Raw genomic sequence first — 25,668 nt, forward strand, 5'->3', positions numbered from 1 at the left:
TGAACAAATTTTCACGGGTTTGTTGTTTTATGCGTATGTTGGGATACAACATGTGAGAGAATTGGACAATTACCAAAGATGCCCCGTGCCTTTAAAACCGTACACCCAAACATATCACAGTAGAAGGCTGAATCAATTATGGGTAGGTTTAGACCCACTGATCTCTGACCATGTCTGGGCCCACTATAGTTTAGTCTAGTCAGGTTAATTCAGTTGCTTCAGCTGGTGGTAAATCTGACCAGGCAAGGAATGAACATATTTCAACAGGCAATTTATAACAAACTTACCCTACGGATTAGGTATCAATCAAGGAAGAGTTCAGAGTTGAAATTGCTTTATAAACAAGCGGCCTCATTATCATGGCAGAGGGGCATGGGGGGCATTTAGGGAAAACAAGTTCATATGGACAAGTTATTTGACATGAATCAACTACTACACAAACAAAACTGGACACAATTTCAGAATACTGCTGAAAGGGACACGTTGCCTTGTATTGGTCAAGTTGGTCCATGAAAAGCATTTGAAACCGTTTGTTATGAAATTAATATGGTTAGAAAGATGTTTTAAAAGTAGAATATAATAATCCACACAAACATGCCTCGAAAGAGAGTAGGTTTTCCTTTTACTTTGCGAACTAACATGGTCTGCCTTTTTATGGAGTCAAAAACTTGACTCTACGAAATGGTGTGCCGTGTTAGTTAACAACGTTTAAGGAAAACCATGCAATTTCGAGGCATAATTGTGTGTATCATTATATTCTACTTTGAAAATATCTTTCTAACCATATGCATTTCATAACAAATTGTTTTCAAATGCTTTGCATAGACCAACTCGACGTTAACGCCGATCTTTCCTTTCTTACTTGTGGGTCTTGTGAAGCTCCATCACTTTCTCCTCCAGCTCATGAGCCTGATTAGGAGCAAAGCGGAACTCCCTTAGGTAGCTAGTGTCAGTGCCGTGTTTCTCCGGGTCATAATCTCCAAGCTCCCCTTGAACAACGTAGGACCCGAGTAGGGCGTGTGTGACCAGGGAGCATGGCAGTTTGCCTTTCAGTATATCGTCACGAAGCTGGAGGCACAAGAAGTATCTAGGTGGGGGGGAGGGATAAAGATGATGAAAATGTGTCAAGTTTGCATGAGAAACAAATTTGACAGTAAGGCAGTATTGGAATTGGCAACTACAACTTTTGCTTAGTGTGTTTGTTGCTAAGGCCGTCCTATACTACAGCGCATGATGATGCAGAAATCTAGCTGTAGCCACTTATTCGAACATGACCTTATTCGTACATGTGACTCTTTATGTCAAAACCAGGCCCTTTCTGCTCAAACTAAAAAACTGGGCTTATTTGCCCATCAAATAATTGAGAATACAGTAAGGTCGTATCCGAATTGGTGGCTACAACTACGGCTATAACTGTTGCTAAGTGTGTTGCTAAGGATGTCCTATGCTTCAACACATGATGATGCAGAAATCTAGCCGTAGCCATTCAATTTGACATGGCCTTATTCTAATAGTCAGCCAAGGTTAATGAAAAATTTAGTAAAGTAGTAATAACATTTCATCTTGTCATTTTATTTTTGTTGTTTAGATGAAAACACCTTATGAATTTGTTAACCATCATCAGGAATTTCTATTTCATTATTTCAAATAATTTAGTTTTTTTCAAAAGGATTGAATAATAATCTATTACAAAGAAGAATATGGATGTCTTTTCTTCTTTGCAATTGCTGGAACTGGTTGCCAGTAAATTGCCTCGAGTGACGTTGCCCCTAGACTTTCTCAGTAATAGACCGTATTGAGTATGATGTCACCGTTCAAATATCTGTCCTACAACATGGCGTCAGTGCGAGTGTGCGTGCGTGTGTGCATGCATGCGCCGTAGAAATCAAACCGGGAATGCTGCGTGATGCCTGCTTCATTGATGTACATGCGTTTAGATGCGCATACGGTTTGCCCAACAAGATGGCGACTTTCATAGCAAAAAAGGGGTTATTCAATATGGTCTATTGACTGATGAGTAACTTACCTAGTTACGTCTTCTTTAAGCTGGGCTGGGTCTGGGGGATAGAACTTGACATTGAAGTAGAACATCCAAGGACCATCTGGAAAAGTAAAGACAAAGAAATAAAAAGGCGTGGTTAATTCTCAGTAATAGACATTGTAAACCATTACGTGGTGCTATTGAAATAAATGGGTCTTATATTTCGGACATGGTTCCGCATACCTTGTAGGAAACAAAATCAGCATTTTGAGATAGACTCACAGGCCTGATACTTCACGGAGGCAACGAAGGCGATTGCCTCCATGCCCCCTGGTCATTGTCTTGGTGCCCTTGAAATGCTCCAGTACAAATTTGCAATTTCATCATAGGGTGCCCTTTACCAAACGGAAAATGCCTTGGTGCCCTTGCCCTTTCAAAAACGAAGCATACAGGCCTGGACTCAAGTGTGATATAGCGCTATATAAGAAATTACGATCATTATAAAATATTTACAAATATCAACACTGGGCAGTGGATACAACACACAGAACCATTAATTGCCATTTCAAATCTATTTGAACATTTGGGCAAAAAATCGACTCTTTCAAAAAACCCAAACAAATCAGGAAAAAAAAACCAAGGCCTAGTTCATCGAGTGATTTGCGACCCCTCAAGGCCCCTGCCTGAAATAGGCACAAACCATCCCTACATTGATTGATTCAATTTTACCACTGTGCTACCTTTGACACCTACAATTCCCAACGAAACTCCCTTTTCGCAGATTGTAAAGAAAACTTCAGGTCATCGGGGACAATCTATAAATACCCCAAAAGTCTGAAATGGAATGTGGTAATCCTGTGAGAGGAATCCACCAGTCATAACCGCCCAATCTAAACAAACTCTGGTCTTCTCAGGCTCTACCAAAAAGTCAAAGGCTTGATCCTTAGGTAATAAATTAGCAGGATGACAGATGATCTTGTCATTTAGAACATTGGAAATGAATTGCAAAGCCCCATGTGTATTGAAAAACTCGGGGTCAAGGCGTCTACTGTGTACACTGTATGCACTAGTAATGTGATGTAAAATAAACAAGTATGGTTAAATGTGCCTTATTGAACTTGGAATGATCTTGTCATTTAGAACATTGGAAATGAATTGCAAAGCCCCTTGTGTATTGAAGAACTCAGGGTCAAGGCGTCTACTGTGTGCACTGTATGCCCTTGTAATGTGATGTAAAATAAACAAGTATGGTTAAATGTGCCTTATTGAACTTGGAATGATCTTGTCATTTAGAACATTGGAAATGAGTTGCAAAGCCCCTTGTGTATTGAAAAACTCAGGGTCAAGGCGTCTACTGTGTGCACTGTATGCCCTTGTAAAGTGATGTAAAATAAACAAGTATGGTTAAATGTGCCTTATTGAACTTGGAATGATCTTGTCATTTAGAACATTGGAAATGAGTTGCAAAGCCCCTTGTGTATTGAAGAACTCAGGGTCAAGGCGCCTACTGTGTACACTGTATGCCCTTGTAATGTGATGTAAAATAAACAAGTCACGCAGGCCTGATACTTCACGGAGGCAACGGAGGCGATTGCCTCCAGTGCCCCTTGCCAATGCCTTGGTGCCCTTGCCTTTTCAAAAACGAAGCATACAGGCCTGAGTATGGTTATGCCTTATAGAACATGGACTGTTTGTACTGTGTACATTGATGTACATACAGTCATTACCCAAACTTTCTAGATTCATACCAGCTTATTTCTAGAATGTTGTGGAGTAGTAATGGGATCTTGCAAACACGGAGGTTTGTGCAAATCAGAGAGATTTTAAAATTTGTTCATCAGAACATGGAAAGATTGGTTCATTTTCAACTTTAATTTTCTGCAGAATCAGGGAGAGTTGGCAGCTGCATGTATGCAGTGGTTCTTTATAATCCACAATCCAACAAACACAAACACTTTCTTTCTGTCAGCCTGATACCGTAACTTGCTCAGCATCTTTGCTGAGCACTGGACATCTAAGAAAATGTCACATTTTTTATCTGTTCGTTCACATCATTATCCCTGGATGAAGATGGATGGAGTAATCACAACAATGTCAGAAGTATGGCAGTGAGTTGTGACACAGTTGTTTCCACAAGGTATTCAGATACGCAGATAACATAAATGCACATGATAATTTGGCCACCTTAATTAAAAGAAGCAGTTGGAATTAATTAAGTACATTATCAAAGAATTTGTTCACCAGGCAGGCAGACTTTAAAAAGTCGGAACTCTGATAATATAACTTAAAAGTCTGGTAATTTCTCAACCCTGAAAAAAACTATGCCGACAAAAATACAAGAGTGTTAATTCATATTTCAGCATGGGTCTTAGGTTTGAAGGTAAACTTGAACCATCAGGCCCGATACTTCACGTTGCCTCTGTGCCCCATGGCCGATGCCTTGGTGCCTGTGAAATACTCTCGTAGAAATTTACAATTCCCCATTGAGTGCCCTTTGGTGCCCTTGCCCTTTCAAGAACGAAGCATACAGGTCTGAATCATTTCTTTGCATATGTTTGACTATCATGAGTAAATCTAATTTGTACATCTCATTATGTGAGACCCGTAGAGTACATATTCCATGTCATCTCACAATAAATTCCAGTTTGATAAACTGCTCGATGGACTGTGTACGATATGTGCACTTTATGAGCCTACAAATGACATGACTCATAGCTTGGCGCAACATGAAGCCATTTTTCTGTCGAGACACTACACCTAAACATGTCGTCTCGAAGAACATTGCGTACACAATGTATGAAGGTGTAACTCTATCCCTAGCGAGTTAAAGCTAGCATCTTGTGGCAGCGACAGAATTAGTTCAAGGGTGACCTCTGCCTGGCGATTCTCACCCCATAATGAATACAAGTGATTTACAAGTTCATGTATACAACTCATGACAGTGATAGCATTGACAAACACTTTGGTTTTCAACACTGCAATAACAAGCAATAGGAAGATTGATTTGGGTTTTTTGTTGGTCTCTTTTGAAACATGTTCTTTGGGTGTGATAAGTTACGATGTACATGCAAGTTCCTAACCTCGTTGGGAAACGGCAATTCATGCATTATTAAACATGGTTTGTATAGATAGATCATCTACAAAATATTCATACATTTTTATGTCAAGGTACACACCTTACAACATCATCTACTTCAGGCTGCTTGGAATTTCATAAAAGTCTATGGAAAACTTTTGAAGGGGCACCAAGGCCAAGACGAGGGGCATGGCTTTCTTTCAATTCCAGGCATGTACTTCCAGGGCAGGAAGATCAAATTTGTGTGCTTTCAGATGCCTAAAAAGGACTTCAGGCCTGAAGTCTTTTATCAGATCAAAATATTTGAATAAGAAGTTACCTCTTTCTCAAAAACTACATTACTTCACAGGGAGCTGTTTCTCACAATGTATTATACTATCAACAGCACTCCGTTGCTCGTTACCAAGTAAGATTTTATGTTGATAATTTTTGTGCATAATTACCAATAGTGTCCAGTGCCTTTAAAAAAAGAGTCTCTAGTATTTTCTCTGACGGTCCCTGCATGGTCTTGTGGTCTCTTTCCATGGGAACTTCAGAAAATTGGTTCTTTATTTGTTGAACCAGTGACCTCACCGTAATTGTTTGTGGAAAAGGAGTGGGCAATAGGGGCTTAACCGTGGGGGGTTTAGGCTCAAATTCCTGGTGGGATTAAACCAGTGAGGGTTACAAGTGAGGCCAAGACAAATTGTACACTGTATGACCAGGGAATGGGATGAAAGGCAATATGAACCTAGAGAAAGGACCAATAAAAATTGTCCAGGACTGGCACATAATTACACAGAAAATGGTGCTTGGCAAACTGTTCTGCTTAACAAAAAATACCAGGGAACCAGTCACAAATAGTATACTTTAAGTGGCACTTTGGATGGTAACCTGATTCTGCGAAGCAACATGCTTTTTCTGAGCTAAGCATTGGTTTGTGCCGAGGAATGTAAGATGAAATATTTTGATAAGGGTATTTCTCAATTTAGTAGGAATAGATTTGAACAGCAAATTGTTTTAATTTCTATAATGCACCAAAAGAGGGAGGGGCGAACCCATCAAACGTTTGATCTTCTACACAAACATACTTGGAAAGTATGAAAATAACTTATAAAGTGAATACTTTATCACATGACACTTCTGATGGATAAAATTGTGTCAGTGATAACACGTAGCGCGCCAAAAAAGTATTCAGGGGGCTCTCTCATGAAGGACTGCTTTAGAGACAGTTTGTAGCTTTACTTTTGGGAACCGTTTGATTGTTAAAACTAACATGTGAAAATTTAATTTCCAAAGGTGATCACGTTGTTGAGATATGGCCGTAAATCAGGAGCGAAGTCCACGCAGGAAGAATAATTCCAAATAGGAATACACAACCTGACCGAGTACCTTCCCTTTAAAAATCAGGCACATGAACACTGGACTCATACTGAAGCCAACCACGTACAGGTTATATCAACGCTAATCACATAATGCTAGCGTTCATGTCTTGTAATAAGTCTCCACTTAATTCATTATGCTAATAAGAAGGGAAGTATATTAAAGAAAATCAGATAGCATAATTTATGATATTTCTGCATATGGCTCCATAAGTCATCCCCATAGATTTGCCTTAATAGTCTGCCTTTGGGATGACAGTCCTGTCTCCAATTACAGTTACATTTGCCCAATTAGATGTTCTGTTTTCAATTTAGGGAAGAGTAGATTCTACAGCTTGCAGCGATGTGGTCATTTCATGTTGCACCACCCCCCCCCCCAAGCTAACTTGTCAGCCCTTATAGGTATCCTGTATAATGAGACTGATATCTCCATGTCTTAAAGGTACCAGACTATTTGTCATTACTAGGCCTGGGCAAATTATTTGAATATCCGGTTAATGGCGAATAGGTTTTCCTATCCGTAACCGCGAATGCCTTTTTTTTCTTAACCGGATATCCGCAATGGGCGCGAATACCTACTTATAAACCGGATAGTTCTGTAATTACAACCAAGTAACCGGATATTCTTTAATATCCAAATATCCGCGGATGTCGGGCGACAACTGATATGAATGTTTTGTCTGAATCCTAATGAAACTTCTATTAAGACAGCATAAAACAGCATAAATTAAGTATTTAGCTGTGCTCACCTCCGTGAAGAGTTAAAACAATGACATTTCTGACGTAATTTGTTCAAAGATTACAAAAGTTTTCCTTCACGTAGAGTCAATCACGATCAAAACAAAAAGCAAATCGCCATCTTTAAATTAGATCCGGTCATTTTTATGAATGAACCGAGTCACACTGTCTAAAACTAATATCAATCCGCCCAAAAGATCTCATTCACAAACGAACAGCGCCATCTAGCGGCCAATTTTTTAAAATTTTTTATTATTTCTATTATTTTTAATAGCGCCCTCTAGCGGCGAAAAAAACTATTCGAATATCCGGTTAATTTCGGATAGTTGGCCAGCGGTATCCGAATAACAAAATTTCACTATTCGCCCAGCACTAGTCATTACTGCTTCGGGTTTGATTGGATTGATTTGAAACCCTATCTTGTTTTAATCCAGTAGACCAACATGGATGTCACCAAAGTCTTCCTAACTTAGGATTAATCATAGGACTACGGACGATTTTAGTTCCGTATCCGAAGATGTTAGGACGCATTGAACCCATCCTAAGTTAGGACAGGTTACTCTTCTTAAAGGCAGTGGACACTATTGGTTATTACTCAAAATAATTATCAGCATAAAACCTTTCTTGGTAACGAGTAATGGGGAGAGGTTGATGGTGTAAAACAATGCGAGAAACGGCTCCCTCTGAAGTGCCATAGTTTTTGAGAAAGAAGTAATTTTCCATGAATTTGATTTCGAGACCTCAAGTTTAGAACTTGAGGTCTCAAAATCAACCATCTGAACGCACAGAACTTCGTGTGACAAGGGTGTTTTTTCTTTCATTTTTATCTCGCAAGTTCGATGACCGATTGAGCTCAAATTTTCACAGGTTTGTTATTTTATGCATATGTTGAGATACACCAACTGTGAAGGCTAGTCTTTGACAATTACCAATAGTGTCCACTGGCTTTAACTCGAGATAGGAGTTTGGTGAAAGTCGGCTGCAGATCCTTGCATGTAGATTGGGTTTTCAGCCCCTACGTTATTGCATGGGTTTTCCCCTAATTGGGGTTTTCCTCTCACATCTTTACTTCAACATTTCTTCTTGTTTTCTATTCGTCCTGTTATTGGCACTAATTATGCCATTGGATGAATAAATAAAATAAACAAAATAAATTATGCACCCGAGTGATCAGAACCCAGCTTTGGAATACAATTACAAAGTAACGTATCATATACCATTGACCTTGCATATTAACCAGCATGGTCCATACCAATCATAGGTTTGTACACACATCATATAAAGTACACATGGCCATGACCTTAACAATGATTAAATCCTACCACCATGACATCAGTGTTACAAATTCTCCATCATATTCATGTATGCGTACTACATGTAGGCCTAATGCGTACACAGTACATCAAGCGTGACACTTTGTTCTTGTATATGGGCGAGGCAATTTGTTCTTAGTGGAGGGCACCTCTTTAAGGTAGTGTTCTTCAGTGGTCCGCTGCCCATCTAACCCATTTTAAGTTAGGACTAGTTACTCCTTCTAACTCGAGACAGGAGTAATCCTAGCGTGTCGTGAAATTGGCTGCAGGCTCCGCTGGCTAGTCAATGAAAAGATTAAAGGGTACTTATATGCTACTTATTTCCTAACAAAAACACAATGTCCACAGATTTACACTAAACTTACACAGTTTGAAGATTATGATAGTAGAAAGCTTCCCTTAAAATTCTACTTACTGAGGTGCTGTAGTTTTTGAGACATGAGTAAAAGTAATAATTTTCATCTCAATTTTAGCATGTAAAAACGTATTAACCAGTTATGCTATGGTTTTGGTATAATATCATAAAAAAAAAATTTTGGTCTCATGAGACCAAAACTATTTTGTGACTTGTTTATAGACTCATTTCTCAAAAACTACACAACCTTAGTTAGTAATATTTGAAGGGAAGTTTTCCACTATCATTATCTTCAAACCCTGTAAGTTTAATGTAAATCTGGGGACATTTTGAAAAAATACCCAAATCTTTTAAGGGCAAACCTTGAAAGCATTGAAAAACAACCATTCAATATCAAATATGTATAAGCTGGTGGACTAGTGAAATGACAGGCTAGCTGGTCCTGTTGACTACATGTAGTCATTGGAAAAGTTAAGGGCAAGGACATTTTAAAAATTCCACCTAGGAACATTTCAAAGGGGCACCAAGGCAATGACTAGGGGGCATTGAGGCAATTGCCTCCGCCAAGTATCATGCCTGACACTGCATAGTAAAAGGTATTGTCAGGCTACATGTAATATATTTTCCTTGCCTAAAAAACTCTTTGAGTCTAAAGGTTTCCCAGCCTACATTTGCAGTTGAACTCCTACAGACCATGATCATAGTGTGCACATGTCTGCTTTCATCAATGTTACATACTGAGTCTGGAAGAAAAGGTGCATGTAGTCGGGTCCCTGATTGTTATCATGACCATCCATATTCATTAATATATGCCCATGCTCCACAGAGACATGAGATTGCGAAAGATGGTAACTGTGTATTAGAATAGAAGTGTATAGGAAGTGTATTTACATATTTATGTAGGAGAGACCCTGCGTACGTGCACGGGTACATCTGCGCCTTTGTTTGTTGAGATGTGCAGTTGCTGCATATCACAATCTGTATCCACACTATTCCCAGGCCTCTGTTTTGCTTTCTCAATCCACATCTCACTGGTGTGTGGGCGCAAGTCAACAAGCTTAGCCTGGACACAGGCTCCCCAGCATCAAAGGCGCTGTGAGAAAGCCTGCCCCAGGCTAGGTAGTTAAAGCTGATCCCCAAGAAGGGGTGTTGTGACAAATGGGTATGAGGTCAGGCCCAGCAACTATGCTGCTGACAGGTGGGTATAGGCTGGGCCACCTGGGGGGAAAAGGGTGACCTCGGAGGGGACAGGTTGTGACCTAAATTGGGAAGGATTTGGTCCCTATGGGAAAGCAGGTGTTTCCATGTTTGGGTTGGATGGATTCTGGACTTGGTAAAAGCGCCTTATCCAATGCTAGTGCAATTTGCAACTGTTGTAAAACGTGGTTGTAAATAACTCCAATTGCTACAATTAACAAATACACTCAGGATCGTAAGTGGGTAATAACTCGCCATTTTGGGTTTGATTGCCATTTCCATTAGTAACGCACCCCGACCAAGGCTGAATTAGGAATTAGTCTGGCCCTTTTTGTCACACAACTTGTGTGCTTTCAGATGCCTTGAATTCGAGATCTCAGCTACCTCAACTGAGGTCTCTTATTCAATTCAAATATTTTACTGACAAATTCCTTATTTCTCAAAAATTATGTTACTTCAGAGGGAGCCGTTTCTCACAATGTGTTCAAAAGCTCTCTATTGCTCGTTACAAGTTAATTTTTATGCAAAAAATTGTTTTGAGTAATTACTAATTGTGTCCAGTGCCTTTAAAGGATTTGGGTACCTTTTCAAAATGTCCATAGATTAACATTAAACTTACAGGGTTTGAAGAAAATTATAGTGGAAAGCTTCCCTTCAAATATTACTGAGGTGCTGTAGTTTTTGAGAAATTAGTAAAACAATGTCATTAAAATACGTTTGTAAATGCTTAAAAATAATTTTGGTCTCATGAGACCAAAATTATCTTCATGACATTGTTTTACTCATTTCCCAAAAACTACAGCACCTCAGCACGTAATATTTTCAGGGAAGCTTTCTACTATCATTATCTTCAAACTGTGTAAGTTTAGTGTAAATCTGTGGACATTGTGTTTTTTGTCCTATAAAAGTTACATGGACCCTTTAAGCAGCTCTATGAAATGGGCCTAGGTTTGATCCATAATGAAGCCAACTTTTCCTCAGACAAGAGCTTGAGGAAATCTCTGATAATGATTACCTTCAACCCAAGGTAAGTTTGCCAATAAAGAGATAAGTTTGCCTCCTGATTGGGTCTGATGACGGTATAAAGTGTACTCACTTGTCCAGCTAGCTATTAAGGATATGGGATTACAAAGTCTATCCCCACATTACACCCATCAACTGGAAACACACTATACAATGCTTTAGGAATCAACACTAGGCTTTATCAGATTTCAGCTACTTAGCTCTCAGGATGAAAGCGCTGTGGTGTGTCCTTGGGGTAATTTAACAGACGCTCCTGATTTTGTTATTTTGTAGGGCAACAATGTGGGTTTGTCAAAAAGCAAAGAGCAAAGAATCACAATGGTCTGTGCCTACTGGTACATGTTACACCCACACACGGGGTAAAACTTGGGTTTTTTTTTCAGCTAGTGGGCTCTGTGGGAGCTCTTGTTTGAGAGTCCCTAGAACTGGGCCATGTCTGAAGTTTCTAAAAGCACCGTTAAAAGCCCACTTATATCTGTCAAAACTTTACTTCAAACTTTACATTTGGGGGTTTTGTTGTACCAAACCAGATTTCCTATCAAGGTTTTAGCCAGGGTTTTGTAAAAGGGTGTACAAATTTGCTGGAAATTTATAAACTTGGTATCCAATTTGCTCACTAACAATGCATTTACATTGTATGCAAATGACAGATAAAACAGGGTGTCCATAAGACACCCAGACAACCCTCTTGCTAAACACTATGCTTTGTATGCTTCCATACTGCTCATGTTCTATCAAGTACAGGGGCTGACCTGGCCCAATTTCATATAGCTGCTAAGCACAACAATTTGCTTAGCATGAAATTGTTGCCTTGATAAAAACAGGATTACCAAACAAATTTCCATATGGTTTTCAAGATAAGCAAACAATGGCTGAACACCAGTAATAAACGATATGCAGAAAAATGGAAAATTTTTTGGTATTCCTGTTTTTTTCTTCAAGGAAGAAATTTCATGCTAAGCAAATTTTCGAGCTTAGCAGCTCTATGAAATAGGGCCCAGTACACATGGCAAAGGGTAAAATATAGGATGATTACCATGCCATGTAACATCACAGAGGCCCACTTCATCCAGGAAGGTGTGGCTTTCCATTTAACAAGGTCAGGCTACTTTCAGGTACCAGGCATGTTACCTGTTCCCATTATGAAGCAACACCCAGCAGGTAGCCAGTCTACCCCCTCAAACTTCCTTGTGTGCACCCAGGGGTGCTGACCCTCAATGATCGCCAGACCATGTAATGAGGCTATAAAGGGTGACATCTATTGTTGGGGCTGGATTATTTATGGGGTGTTGTTCTGTGTATAGTGTCTGGCCTAGCTAGTCCATGCTGGTATACATTGTGGCTAACTGTTGTTCTCCATGATTTAATACACTTAATTTCATCATGGAGGTAGAATTGATTTCATTAACCTCTTTTGTACGAAAATACCTGGACAATAGTAGTTCTCATAGACAGTACATGTACTTCAACTACTCAACTTTTTAAAACTAGATGAGTACAATTTCTAAACTTTACTATGTCCTGTTTTAGTCTGTTACAACACAAAGAAACACAGAAATCCTTTTGGGATTCTGTTATATGGTGAAAATGTGCAATTCCTTCCCCCATATAACCTTTGTGCAACCATTTTGACGTTGCAATAAAAACATCTCAAGTGGGACTAAAAATTGTATTTAAACAATTACGAGGCCATATTTAAAAAATCTATTCTTTATGATGATTGGCATTTCTCAGTGATTTCTAGCGTAACAGCAAAACAATTTTTGTTTGTGAGGACGCATGCACTAACAATCAAACGGGCAGGTGCAGTAAGTGAAAAGGGCTCAAACACTAGGCATCAACAGTAAACAAATTACATGGCAAGATTACAAAATACAGTTCACAGAAAACCTTGGGCAAGATGAAAATGTGTTGACGCCCACACACAACAGGTTCAAGACCCTGTGTTGGTTTCAGGTTAGTTTCAACCACACACCACAGACATTTTGATTTGAGTTGTTTATGAGAGCTCGAGTTCATTCCTCTCTCCGTCGAGCTTCGAAAACAGCTTCAATAAAATGCTCTGCACAGTGTCAGCTGAAGTTGGTGAAATTACACTAGAAAATTTGCAGTTTAACATTGGTGTGACATGAGTGTGAACCATAATTCAATAGCATGCGTTCATTGCTCTCTCATCGAGATTTGAAAAACGGCTCCAATAAAAATGTTGATGCGGGAAACCTTTCCATGCACAGTGTCAGCAGATCGCTGGTGAAATTACACAAGAAAATTTACGGTTCAACCTTGGTGCGACATGAGTGAGAACCATAATTTAATATCATGCGTTCATATTCCAAGCTACGAAAAAACAGCTCAAATAAAAATGTTGATGGGGGAAACATATCTATATGTATGCTCTGCAAAGTGCCAGCTGATCAATGGTGAAATTACACAAGAAAATTAACAGTTTAACCATTGGTGTGACATGCAAGAGCGTGAACCATAATTCAATAGGGGAACTAAACATAGACTGTCGAGCAAAACACCTAAGCAATTTTCAAAACCCAGGACTGGGTCTACTACACTGAGGGTCATTAGCCCCAGCAAAGTGTTTTACATGTAAAACAGAGCTGCAAACATTTTCATCTTGCAATCGGGAAGATTTTGTACAACAATCAGGGAGATATTTAGAATCACAATCAACATAACAATGAGTAAAGTATCCATAATCAGTGAGATTTTCAAATGTGTTTAAAGGCAGTGGACACTACTGGTTAATACTCAAAATAATTATTAGCATAAAACCTTACTTGTTAACAAGTAATGGGGAGAGGTTGGTCGTATAAAACATTGTGAGAAACGGCTCACTCTGAAGTGGAGTAGTTTTCGAGGAAGAAGTCATTTTCCACGAATTTGATTCCAAGACCTCAGATTTAGAATTTGAGGGTCTCAAAATCAACCATCTAAACGCACGCAACTTCGTGTGACAAGGGTGTTTTTTCTTTCATTATTATCTCGCAACTTCCACGACCGATTGAGCTCAAATTTTCACAGGTTTGTTATTTTATATGTTGAGAAGAGTGAGAAGACTGGTCTTTGACAATTACCAATAGTGTCCAATGTCTTAAACTGAACATGGAAAGATGGGTTAACTTTCACGGAACTTTCTGCAGAATCAGAGAAATTTGGCACTCTGCTAGAGATGGACTTCTTCTATTGACCCTTGCCAGCACGTCACATGCGGCAACTGTGCCACACTCACCACTTCACTGAACTACGCAGTTATATTACATTGCCCACCACTATGGCGGTTCCAAGATTAATCTGATGATGACGTCAGGTGAATTGGGTTAATAATCACCACAGAGTTTCTACAGGTTGGGGTTTGTGTACACCTACACCTCCTTTAAACTACAAAGATCACCCCACAAAGTTTGGGCATTTATGAAAGTGGTTTCAGTTTTGAAAGGTTGGCCTCCTGTCACAGACACAGACTAAGAAACTTACACCTTGTATTGGTATTAGATTTCAAGGTGCTCACAACCATAGAAAGGCCCTGAAAGGTGCTTTGAAAAATAAAAAGAGGGTACTTACTTTCCTAAGGTTGCAATCTTGAGAATTTGTCAAATTTGTGTCTACTTTGTGTTTCATCCTGGCCAGGCCCAAACTTATACATCTTTTTTCAGAACAAGTCACAATATAGGGCTAAGTTTTTTATTCTTTTTTTTACTGGTGTACAATTTGTTAGGTTTACCAATTCAATATCTGTCAATTTGACAACTTTTTGCAAATGTTTCTGTACAGTTTCAAACTCACAAATGAATTAGGAATAAAATAAAATGCTGTATACTAAGAATGAATATCAAACAAAGCTCAGGGCAGAAAGGACTCTGAGGATCCCATTGAATACGAAACCATTCATTTTGGAGAAGGTAAATTTTCGCAGATTTTTTTTTACTATAAAGATTGAAATTCTACCTTGAGTAAACAATCGGTGAGCATGGACCTAGACTTTCTTTACAACAGGTATAAAATCATAATGCCTCTTCAATTTGAAAAAAATACACAACACCACTATACACGCACAAAATAACAAGATGTAATAAGCGTCATGTAACTGTACGTGGGGTCCAAATACACCGAAATATGTACTTGACTATGGCGCTTTGTACTGAATGAGTCCAGAGTCTAAGCGTCGCGTCCAACACAATCATTCAAGGGCTTTACAAACAAACGTACAGTGAAAAGATTGCCTGGTACAGAGTGGATTGAATGAATAAATTCTATGTTTATCAAGAGGGAACATTGTGTACAGAAGTTGCAGGGGAGCTCATTTTATACTACTTGTGTAATTAACGGATGTGCAGTACAGTGTACAGAACAAACACTGTATTCGAAGCGCACCAGCAAGCATAGTGTTAGCCAGAGGGAGTGTCTGGGTGTCTTTTGGACATCCTGTTAAGTTTGGACACCCTGTCATTTACATGTAAATGTATGGCGAGTGAACAATTTGGGAACCCAGTTTTAAAATTCATTTAATTTGGCATCATTTTACCTTGCCAGCAAAGAAATTAAGCTGTACCTGCACAATATCGTCTAACATAATTATCAACCATTTTTATTGGTGGTGTTATTTCTTTGAAATTATGTCTATTTGTGGGCTCATAATTATGATTGGCAGAGCAAAATGTAATAAATTAATTTTGCTCCAGAATATGACTGACCGACAGGACCGAGACATGAAACTTTTTATTTGCGAAAACAAATGGGACAAGCACTAAAAGTTTGCAGTGTTTTTAAGTTTTTTGTGTCACTGCTTTCTTGAATTAACAGAAGAGGAAATTAAAATATCAGACATGTCAGATGAAAAGTTGTTTGTTTGTATCTTGTGTTTTTGCAGAACAATTCGGCTAAACCAGACATAATAATTTGCCCTTGGGGGAAACATTTAAAACCAAAACATTATTGAGTACAAGGGCTATGTGCATGTAGTTTTTTCGAAAACTTTCCGGGCTATTTCATAAAAACTTTACAGATTTTTCTGAGGGAAATTTTTCTTTCTCGAAACTCGGATAAAAACTCAAATACCAGGCCTGCAAACTAATGTACAGATGTGACACATCTCTGAGGTGGGCATGCATGAATTGATATCACATCTCATTACTTTTATGCGTCACTAGATTTGTTCTTGTACATGTATGTAGATGACGAAGTGCTACGTTTTACTTCAAATTATTTATTACTCTTATGTCGTATTGTGTTGGTTTAGATAATATCAAAAGCTGACTGTAGTTATAAACTGGAACAGGTAATATTTTTTCAGAAACACTTCAGTTTCAAAATTGTCTGTAAATTCCGACATTTCCCCCTGTATATGCACATTGCAGCCGCGTATATAACTGATTGTGTGAATTCCTTAGTTCTTAATCAGTTTTGGCCGGCAGAATAATCTTCAAACAGCAGTGTTCACTGCGCGACCATGACGATAACGACGCTTTACACTCACTACAGGAACCTCGGACATGCCACAGAGAGCAAAGCGTGATGTACAACAATTACTCTGTACTTGGTGCTACACCACAGCCTAGTGACACCCTCCTGCAGTGGTACTACATTGGACGGCACAGCTGCTATGCCACATTGATTCACCCAACTGGAAGCAATCATTGACAAGATTTGCCAGGGCGCTCTGTCGACAGGAATTTAATAACATTTTTTTTTTCTCTTCTTACTAGGCCACTCCCTAAGCCTTAATCCATAGCTCAATACATATTGACTTGAATATAGCCATACATAATCTTTGCAATTATTTTTTTCAAACGGACGGTTCTCGACACTGCACAACCAGGACATGCCCATTCACAAAACGCACGTACACAGTGTATAATATTAATGTGGCATTGCCTTCATTTTTCTAAATATTGTTTGCCATGGAGATTAACCATCCAGCGCTTTCAAGCATAATTAGGACGAATTCCATGTCCATTATCTCTCAGACATAACAGGTACTATAAACACCTGCATTTATAATACAAGTAAACCTATTATAACGGATATTGATTAAAGACAATGGACACTGTTGGTAGTTGTCAAAGACCAGTCTTCTCACTAGGTGTATCTCAACAAATGCATAAAATAACAAACCTGTGAAAATTTGAGCTCAATTGGTCGTCGGAGTTGCGAGATAACTATGAAAGAAAAAAACACCCTTGTCACACAAAGTTGTGTGCTTTCAGATGCTTGATTTCGAGACCTCAAATTCTAAACTTGAGGTCTCAAAATCAAATTCGTGGAAAATCACTTCTTTCTCGAAAACTATGTCACTTCAGAGGGAGCCGTTTCTCACAATGTTTTATACCATCAACCTCTCCTCATTACTCGTCACCAAGAAAGGTTTTATGCTAATAATTATTTTGAGTAATTACCAATAGTGTCCACTGCCTTTAATGTGGCATTGCCTTAATTTTTTCTAAATATTGTTTGCAATGGAGATTAACCATCCAGCGCTTTCAACATAATTAGGACAAATTCCATGTCCATTATCTCTCAGACATAACAGGTACTATAAACACCTGCATTTACAATACAAGTAAACCCATTATTACAGATATTGATTAAGTACACAATGGGATATTGGGACACACAAACATAATGGGTGAAAAAAGATGCATGAATCATACAATGCGCATGAATGAAATAAAATGTCTGCAATATTCATCCATTTGTTTATTGGAATGAAACGATGGACATGTGAAACTTCCGATGAGTCATAAACGTATTAGATTACTGTACAACAGCGATCGCAATGTATCTGGGTTTTGTGTACCCTTCCGTAACAAGTGAACGGCACGTACAAAAATTATCAAAATGTACCACAAGCCTGACTGGGGTTCTTATTACATTCTTGTTTTGGGGTTTTATTTTTCCTGACTTAACTCAAGGGAATTAATTCACAGCAGTCCTACAGGGAGGAGATTTAACGATTACAAAAAATTCCTGCAAATGGCTGACAGGCTTGGATTTCCCTTTATTCCAGACCTGGGCCCAATTTCATAGCGCTGCTGTAACAGGAAAAAATTGCTTAAGCCTTAGCGTATTTCACAGGTTAGCAGAAAAATTGGGCGACCATATTGCGTGTTAACCGTGGGTTTGCATTGTGAAGTAATTTATTTTCGTGCGGTAAGCACCCACAGGTTAGCATGCCCTTTCGTGCTTACTGTTAGCAGCGCTATGAAACAGAAATTGCACAAAATCGGCAGCCATGAAATTGGGCCCAGGTACCATCCAGATGTTACAATTCAATGGGGTTTACAGACTCTGTGTACCACCAGAAATATCAAACTACAGGTTTGGACACATAGTGGACTATTTCTTTCTTCATTTGGTGGATGTTTTAACTTCTTTCAAGTAAACGTAATGGCTCAAGGAGATTTGAGAACATTTTAGAAACTGGTTTAAGATAACTCCATCTTTAATAGGAAGAAACTAGAAATAAATAGTAAATCTCTTTTGTGGGGGTGTTGGCTCTGGAAAGAGCCGGTGTGGTATCGACGGTATACTCTGCTCGTCTTCACTCAATACCTCCATCTATAATGTTTAATATGTCTACTTGTATTTGATTCTGCAACTATATGTAAAAGTACAGTCCATATGTCGCTTTGAGCCAAAGAAAAGTCACTTTAAGTTCAAGTCCACTGCACACTGCATAATATTAGAGGGCAGACTTTTCTGTACAGGACCAATCAAGCATTATAAATTGCCTCAGTAAAAGGATAACATACAAAAGGGTCTGGTTCCCACCTCACACTTCACTGAATACTGTCAACATACATGTTCATTGGGAAAAAGGGTACCGTACTTTACAATAAACTATAGGGCCTACATGTATTTTGAATAACTTTCAAAAGTTCTATATTTTCACAGCACATAAGAAAAACGATTTCCACTGCACTATCAAAATAGGTCATATTTGAAAGTTCATTGAACAATATTTGTTCAGTTTCATTGGTGAACCGACCTTTTTGAGATGTAACTTTCGATTGCGAATGCAACACAATGTGAACCCAACACAAAAATAAAGGCATAAAATGTATTTGCCTTACAGACAATTTTATTTTACAACACTATTGGTTTCTGAACAGGACAAACTACACATACTTCATGGAGGCAAGGAAGGCAATTCCCTCCATGCCCCCTGGTCATTGCCTTGGTGCCCCTGAAGTTTATAATTTCCTCATAGCGTGCCCTTTACCAAGGATAAAATGCCTTGGTGCCCTTGCCCTTACAAAAACAAAGCATACAGGCCTGAAAATGTATTATGTATTTCTTAGTCTCACAAAAATTTCTCAGCAAATCTTCTACTCTTATTTGAAGACTCTGCGAAGAAGGCATACGAGAGTCCACCATGCATGCTAAAGAGTGCTAAGAGTACAGATCCTTAAGTACAGAACTCTTGCTCGGAAAATGCTCACCCGATTAGTAAACAAAATCGGTCAAATATTCCACCGAGTCCAAACTGATTCATTTTATCAATTAACCTGTGCGTGTCATTGAAGGAGACGCGAGACCTTGTTCCACATTCATAACTAATGTAGCGAACACGTCTGGACGATTTAGCAATGGCTCATCATGAGTAAACATGACGGATAAAGAACCATTCACAGTCATTACGCTGATGACACAGAAAACATCGTGGTGAACAATTATGTGATGGTGACATGGAGCGCCAATGAAAAGGAGGCAAAAATTACAGATAGAAAAGCTGTTGGAAATGGTTGTTCTAGTTAAAGCATTTTATACAATGCAGCATGTAGACCTTAAATTTTTTTGTTCAGGTTTTGAACAATGCCCGTCTACTCTAGTCTAAGCTAAGCCTGCTTCATACTTCCTGCTAATGCGAATGCGATACAAATTTGTATGACACAAATTTGCAACGAACAAGACGCAACAGTTGAACTGCGAAACATTCACTGCTAAAATGGAGCTATGACGTCAAAATTGGTATCCCATTCCTGTTCGCATTCACAGTAAGTATGAACCAGGCTTTACTCAGTAGTATACTGGTTAAAATACCATAGGAACAATACACAAAAAGCGCAGATAAAATAAAAAACAAAACAACCCACCCTCAAGTAAATTGAAATGACTTGTTGACCTTTACAATACATTCTCCCTCCTCTATCCCCATTCTAACCTGACATAAATAGATCTTAGGCCACCAAGAAACTATCCTGTCAACATGCATCTTGTATCCTTGCATACAGTAAGGCAAAAAGAAAAAGCTTAGCATCCCTACCCCCTTATTTTTTTAGAGGCTCCTCTTTTCTTTTTCTTTTCTTTTTCTTTTTTCTTTTAACGAAAAAAAAAGGATATATTTAAGCGATCTCAATAAAAAAAGGAAAACAATTTTAAAAGTAGCCCAGTCGACCATCTTTAAAAAATGTGTCGGCCGGTCGTTTGTCACGGGAAAAAAAAGGCCCTCCTCCTTCCTTTTTCATCAAAAAGGCAGGACGCTAAACATGCTTTTCTTTTTATTTGGCCTTAATGACCAGCCAAGGACACAGGTGATTTGGAAGTGGGTGATGCTGGGATGATCGCAATATGCAAATTTTATAGGGACAGGAGTTGGGATGTTTTTTACACTACACCAAGGTGATGCACTAGTTTGTCACCTCTCTTTACAAACATATCATGCCTCAAATCCTTTATATCTTGATGCTGTTAAAGGAACACGTTGCCTTGGATCGGACGAGTTGGTCAAAACAAAAGCGTTTGTAACCGTTTTTTATAAAATGCATATGGTTGGAAAGATGTTATAAAAGTAGAATACAATGATCCACACAAGTTTGCCTCGAAATTGCGTGGTTTTCCTTCTACTGTGCGAACTAACATGGTTGGCCATTTATGGGAGTCAAAATTTTGACCCCCATAAATGGCCGACGTGTTAGTCAACGAGGTAAAAGGAAAACCACGCAATTTCGAGGCATGTTTGTGTGGATCATTGTATTCTACTTTTACAACATCTTTCTACCCATATGCATTTTATAAAAAACGGTTACAAACGCTTTTCAAAGACCAACTCAACCGATCCAATGCAACGTGTTCCTTTAACCAATTAACTATATCATGGCTGCTACACTAGAGAAGGGATATCACAGTATTACTACTGGATAATTAATGAGTATTTATGCTGAAGTGTATGAGATCCTATAATCCCTAATTGTACGATAAATTTTTAATATGACATCTGAGGAGAACAGACTTTTGAGATGTTATGATTCAAATGCAATGGTCTGAATGCAACAAGGGGGATTGTAAACAGCAAATCAGCAATTCATTTCTGGGAAAATAAACAGTTGCAGTACTCAGAATGTAATAAAAAATTGCATGAAACTTGAAACAAAAATAACAAAACTTTTTGTTATTTTGATTGCAGTTATTTTGCGTAATAATAATAATAATAATAATAATAATAATAATACAAATAATAACGACATTTGTAAAGCGCTTAATGCAAGAAGCCTCTAAAGTATGTTATTACTCAAAAGAAAGTGCAATTATAATAAAAAAAGGTTGAAACATGTTAATTTTAAGAAAACAAAATCAGAATAATGTAGCTTCTGTTCGCCCGACCTGATGCGAAACTAACCAATTACGGTTTACCTGCAGCCACAACAGCTGTTTCTTGTTAAGTATGTGTTTTCTTCTGCCTCAACAAACAGTAACTTAATGGACAAAACAGAACAATGGATAATACAAACATGTGTGTGTATAGTACTGTGACATGCATGTAAGAAGACAAAGGGTATGTTCAGACAGCGTGCTAACTTAGACCCGAACCGGTCTAACTTTTACGAGCAGCGGGGGGTGGTCGTAAAAATAAAAACCCATTGCGTTCAGACAGCACAGAGTTAAACCCGATCCGGTTTATCTTCGGTTTTAAGAGGTCAAAGTAGACGCGACCCGTTGCTCTAACATCCGGTTTTGTTCATCAGATTCACGCACCGAGTATGCCGAGATACTGAGTGTCCCATGCCCTGGATGATCAGACAGGGCATAATTATTGGATACAAATGGCTCAATCGAACGCGGTAACAGTTTTACCGTTAGGAGGATATGGGCACTTAAAACAAACATGAACACGACTCGAAATTATTTTTTTAAACAAACAAAATATTGATACAAACCGCCGAGAAAACTCACCAAAATATTGTCCATATTCCATGAAACAGAACACGTTTCATTTTTGTGTTTTGTTTTATACCACTGTTTCCGATTTAATAAATACTTTTAGTTTGTACTTCAATCGATTGGAAGTTGCGATCTCTCAAAAGCTGGTGCCGCGATTTTTATTCTGATTCGTTCATAAACACAACTACACACGTGCAAGTTACGTAAATACATGTACTTTGCAGTATTTTCCCAACTTCCCAACAACGTGGTGATATTGCTGGCGTAGGGAATTTCCCCTACACACAGCCTCGCGCCCACTGCAGTTCATTCTCCAAGATTGAAAGTAATAGAAAGGCACATCCACGGGATCGGTGATGGATAACTATGGGATATCAGAGAGTGATCACTATGGGATGGCAGCGCTGTACATGTGAGAAGCATTACAAAAATGCTTCTTCGCTGCGCTCGTAGTATACGCATGAAAAACAGTTTCAATTTATTGTAGGACACTCAACAAAAAAAGCTTGGAAAATATAATTTTGTTTCAGAATTTAATAAATCATGGGCGTGGGCCTGTGTTAAACTGCATACACCGATCGAGAGGGTTTCGCCAACTCGGTAAGCGGCAAGAAAGTAATATAAATACTCGATGCTTTTCAGCATCAGAGGCAACAGAAACCGTATACAAATACTCCGGGTCCCGGGCGTGTGCATTGAACCACACATAGGGTCGTCCGTTGTGAGTTAAAACCGGATGTCATTCTGTCCACACGCAGTGTTAAAAGATAAACCCGAACCGGTTTAGACTTAGACCGCCTCGCTGGACGGTTTAAGTTTTGGGGTTTAAACCCGATCCGGTCTAACTTTATTTGCGTTCACACGCACAAAAGTTGAACCCGAACCGGTCTAAGTGGACTTAGACCAACTTTAGTACGGCGTGTGAACGACCTCAAAGTACATGTAGCCCTACATGCACATATGTACATTGTTTTTCTATTTAAATTTACAAGATTAATCGTGACCAGTATTTTATGTACGAGAGGCGCGTGGATGCCAGCTGACAGTTCTATGGACAACTAATTTGTGCCTTAAAGGGAAGGTACACGTTTGATAATTACTCAAAACAATTATTAACTTAAAAACTGACTTGGTAATGAGCATTGGAGAGCTATTGATAGTATAAAACATTGTGGGAAACGACTCCCTCTGAAGTAATGTAGTTTTTGAGAAAGAGGTAATTTCTCACTAAAATAATAAAAGACTTCTAGCTAGAAGTCTTTTATTCTTATCTGAAAGCACACAAATTCGTCCAACAAGGGTGTTCTTTCTTTCATAATTTTCTCGCAGTTTCGATGACCGATTGAGCCAAAATTTTCACAGCCGTTTTATTTTAAGGTTATGATGGTATAAACCAAGTGAAAAGACTGGTCTTTGACAATTACCGATAGTGTACCTTCCCTTTAAAGAAAGACTCTGCTTGGAATGAAACGTTAGGCCAATAGTTGGGTTTTTTTTTTTTTTTTTTTTTTTAATAGTTTCAGTCACATGAATGTGCAATAAGCACTGTGTAGACAATGTGAACTTTGTTTACAATACATGTAAATGTGACCTTGTACATTCTTTGGCTAGTCTGGCAGGCAAGATACTGCACTGGTCATATGGGAAAGTTGACATTTTGTGGCATAATTTCCACAAAAATCCAATAGTTATGAAAGTAAAAGCTGGACAAGTTTTGAGACATGTGCCCCCTTTCATCATGAATATCAACAGTCGATAAGAATTGGACAGTGCAATCTCCATAAAATATAAGATTTTATGTTTCCTTCGATTAGGCTGTGTACAAATCGTGCCTGCAGGAAGTCAAGGCTTGGTGGCTCTTTTGTAAACATGGATGTCACAGGTCACATCGTCTATACTCTGTGCTTTCTAGAATCCTCCCTTAACAAGTGAATTCTAACCTAAATAAAGAGGATGCCTATTGGACCTGCATCTATGGAAATTGACAGACAAAAGCTGAGAGGATTTCACAGTAGGATACGAAATCAGGAACAAGAAACTGTTCCAACCACTCAAAGCAAATCAATTTAAGTACATTCGACTTATTGACTGTACTCTCATGTATAAATTTATCAGAAAAGTACAGCGTATGTCTGCAAGCCTTTCCTACATGTAGTTCATCTATCTTGTGTTTTTTCTTACACAATGTCTGAAAGTGAGGAACGGAAGGGCAAAATTAGCCTGACCCCTTTTTGGTCCATCGACAATCAGTATTCACCATTGTTATTGCAGACGGGGAACAAGATGAACTCAACCTCATGGAAAAATTTTCTCATTAGACCCGACCGTTAATACCCTCTCAAGCTCGTCTGTCTTCGGCCTCATCAGTATTCAGCATGGGTTTAGACCCATAGCAAACTCTCCTGCGCAGACTACTTGACAGTCAATTCTAAGCACACACTTGAAGGGCCAGCAAAGTCACGTTGCTCTGATGTTTACATCAAATATTTCATGTGCAATAGAAAGCCAGCGCTAACCTTCTAATGATAAATACTTGGGTGTTAGGTCCAACCATGGAGATAACTGACCGAGCAAAGGTGGCTGTTGCTTCATACACTTACAAGCCATGTCAGATACAAATTTACATTCAGGAAAATTTTTTAAAATACACACGAGGCTTGATTTTGAGACCTCAAATTCTAAACTTGAGGTCTCGAAATCAAACTCGTGGAAAATTACTTCTTTCTCGAAAACTACGTCACTTCATGGGGAGCTGTTTCTCACAATGTTTTATACAACAACCTCTCCCCATTAATTATGAGGTTTTATGATAATTATTTTGAGTAATTACCAATAGTGTCCACTGCCTTTAAGATAAAACCTGTTCTCATTTCAAGTCTACGTCAGGCCATTATTTATTTGTTGCCATTATAACATCGGTTGGTACATGTAAGTTGTTTGCAACAGCTAATTTCTATTTTCTCAGTTTTATTCTAGTCTCTTTTCATTTTAATTCTGGTCTTATAAATAAAATCCCAGTCCAGTAAAGATTCTGTGCTACAAGTTCTGCGATCCTCCAAGTCTGTTGATTTTCCCAAAATTAGAGCCCTGTCCAAATGTCCATGTATAATGGAAACTGGCAAGAAACAAAATATGCGAAGCACCAACCAGGAAAATCCAACAAGCGTATGCTTGGTTTTTGAGAGGGCAAGCGCACCAAGACCTTTTCTCTTTGGTAAAGGGCATCCTAAGAGGAAATTGTAAATTTCTATCGTAGCATGTTAAGGGCACCAAGGCAATGGCCAGAGGATCAGGCCTAAACCAATCTTGTAAGAGTTTGAAGGGTAGAAGGTTGATGTGCCACACGTTGACAGATCCAGATTACAAAACTCACTGCCTATCTTTGTACGCTCCATGCATCTTCCTCAATACATTAACATGAGCTCCCTTTCAGATTCCTCAGCTCCGATGTCAAA

At 38.7% G+C, this 25,668-nt stretch overlaps 1 protein-coding gene across 8 annotated transcripts in view; it reads right to left on the reverse strand.

Moving 5' to 3' along the window:
• The window catches only part of LOC139952615 (protein 4.1-like), a 69,957-nt gene that overhangs the window by 22,332 nt on the left and 21,957 nt on the right, over nucleotides 1-25,668 (reverse strand). For all 8 annotated transcript variants that reach the window (XM_071951812.1, XM_071951811.1, XM_071951810.1 and 5 more), the window contains exons 6-7: nucleotides 2,027-2,102; nucleotides 863-1,087 (exon numbers count right to left, since the gene is read on the reverse strand). In XM_071951812.1, the coding sequence (XP_071807913.1) occupies nucleotides 863-1,087; nucleotides 2,027-2,102 (301 nt within the window). The remainder of the gene's footprint in view (nucleotides 1-862; nucleotides 1,088-2,026; nucleotides 2,103-25,668) is intronic.

This window comes from Asterias amurensis, chromosome 20 (assembly GCF_032118995.1).
Source record: "Asterias amurensis chromosome 20, ASM3211899v1".
Lineage (NCBI taxonomy): Eukaryota > Metazoa > Echinodermata > Asteroidea > Forcipulatida > Asteriidae > Asterias > Asterias amurensis.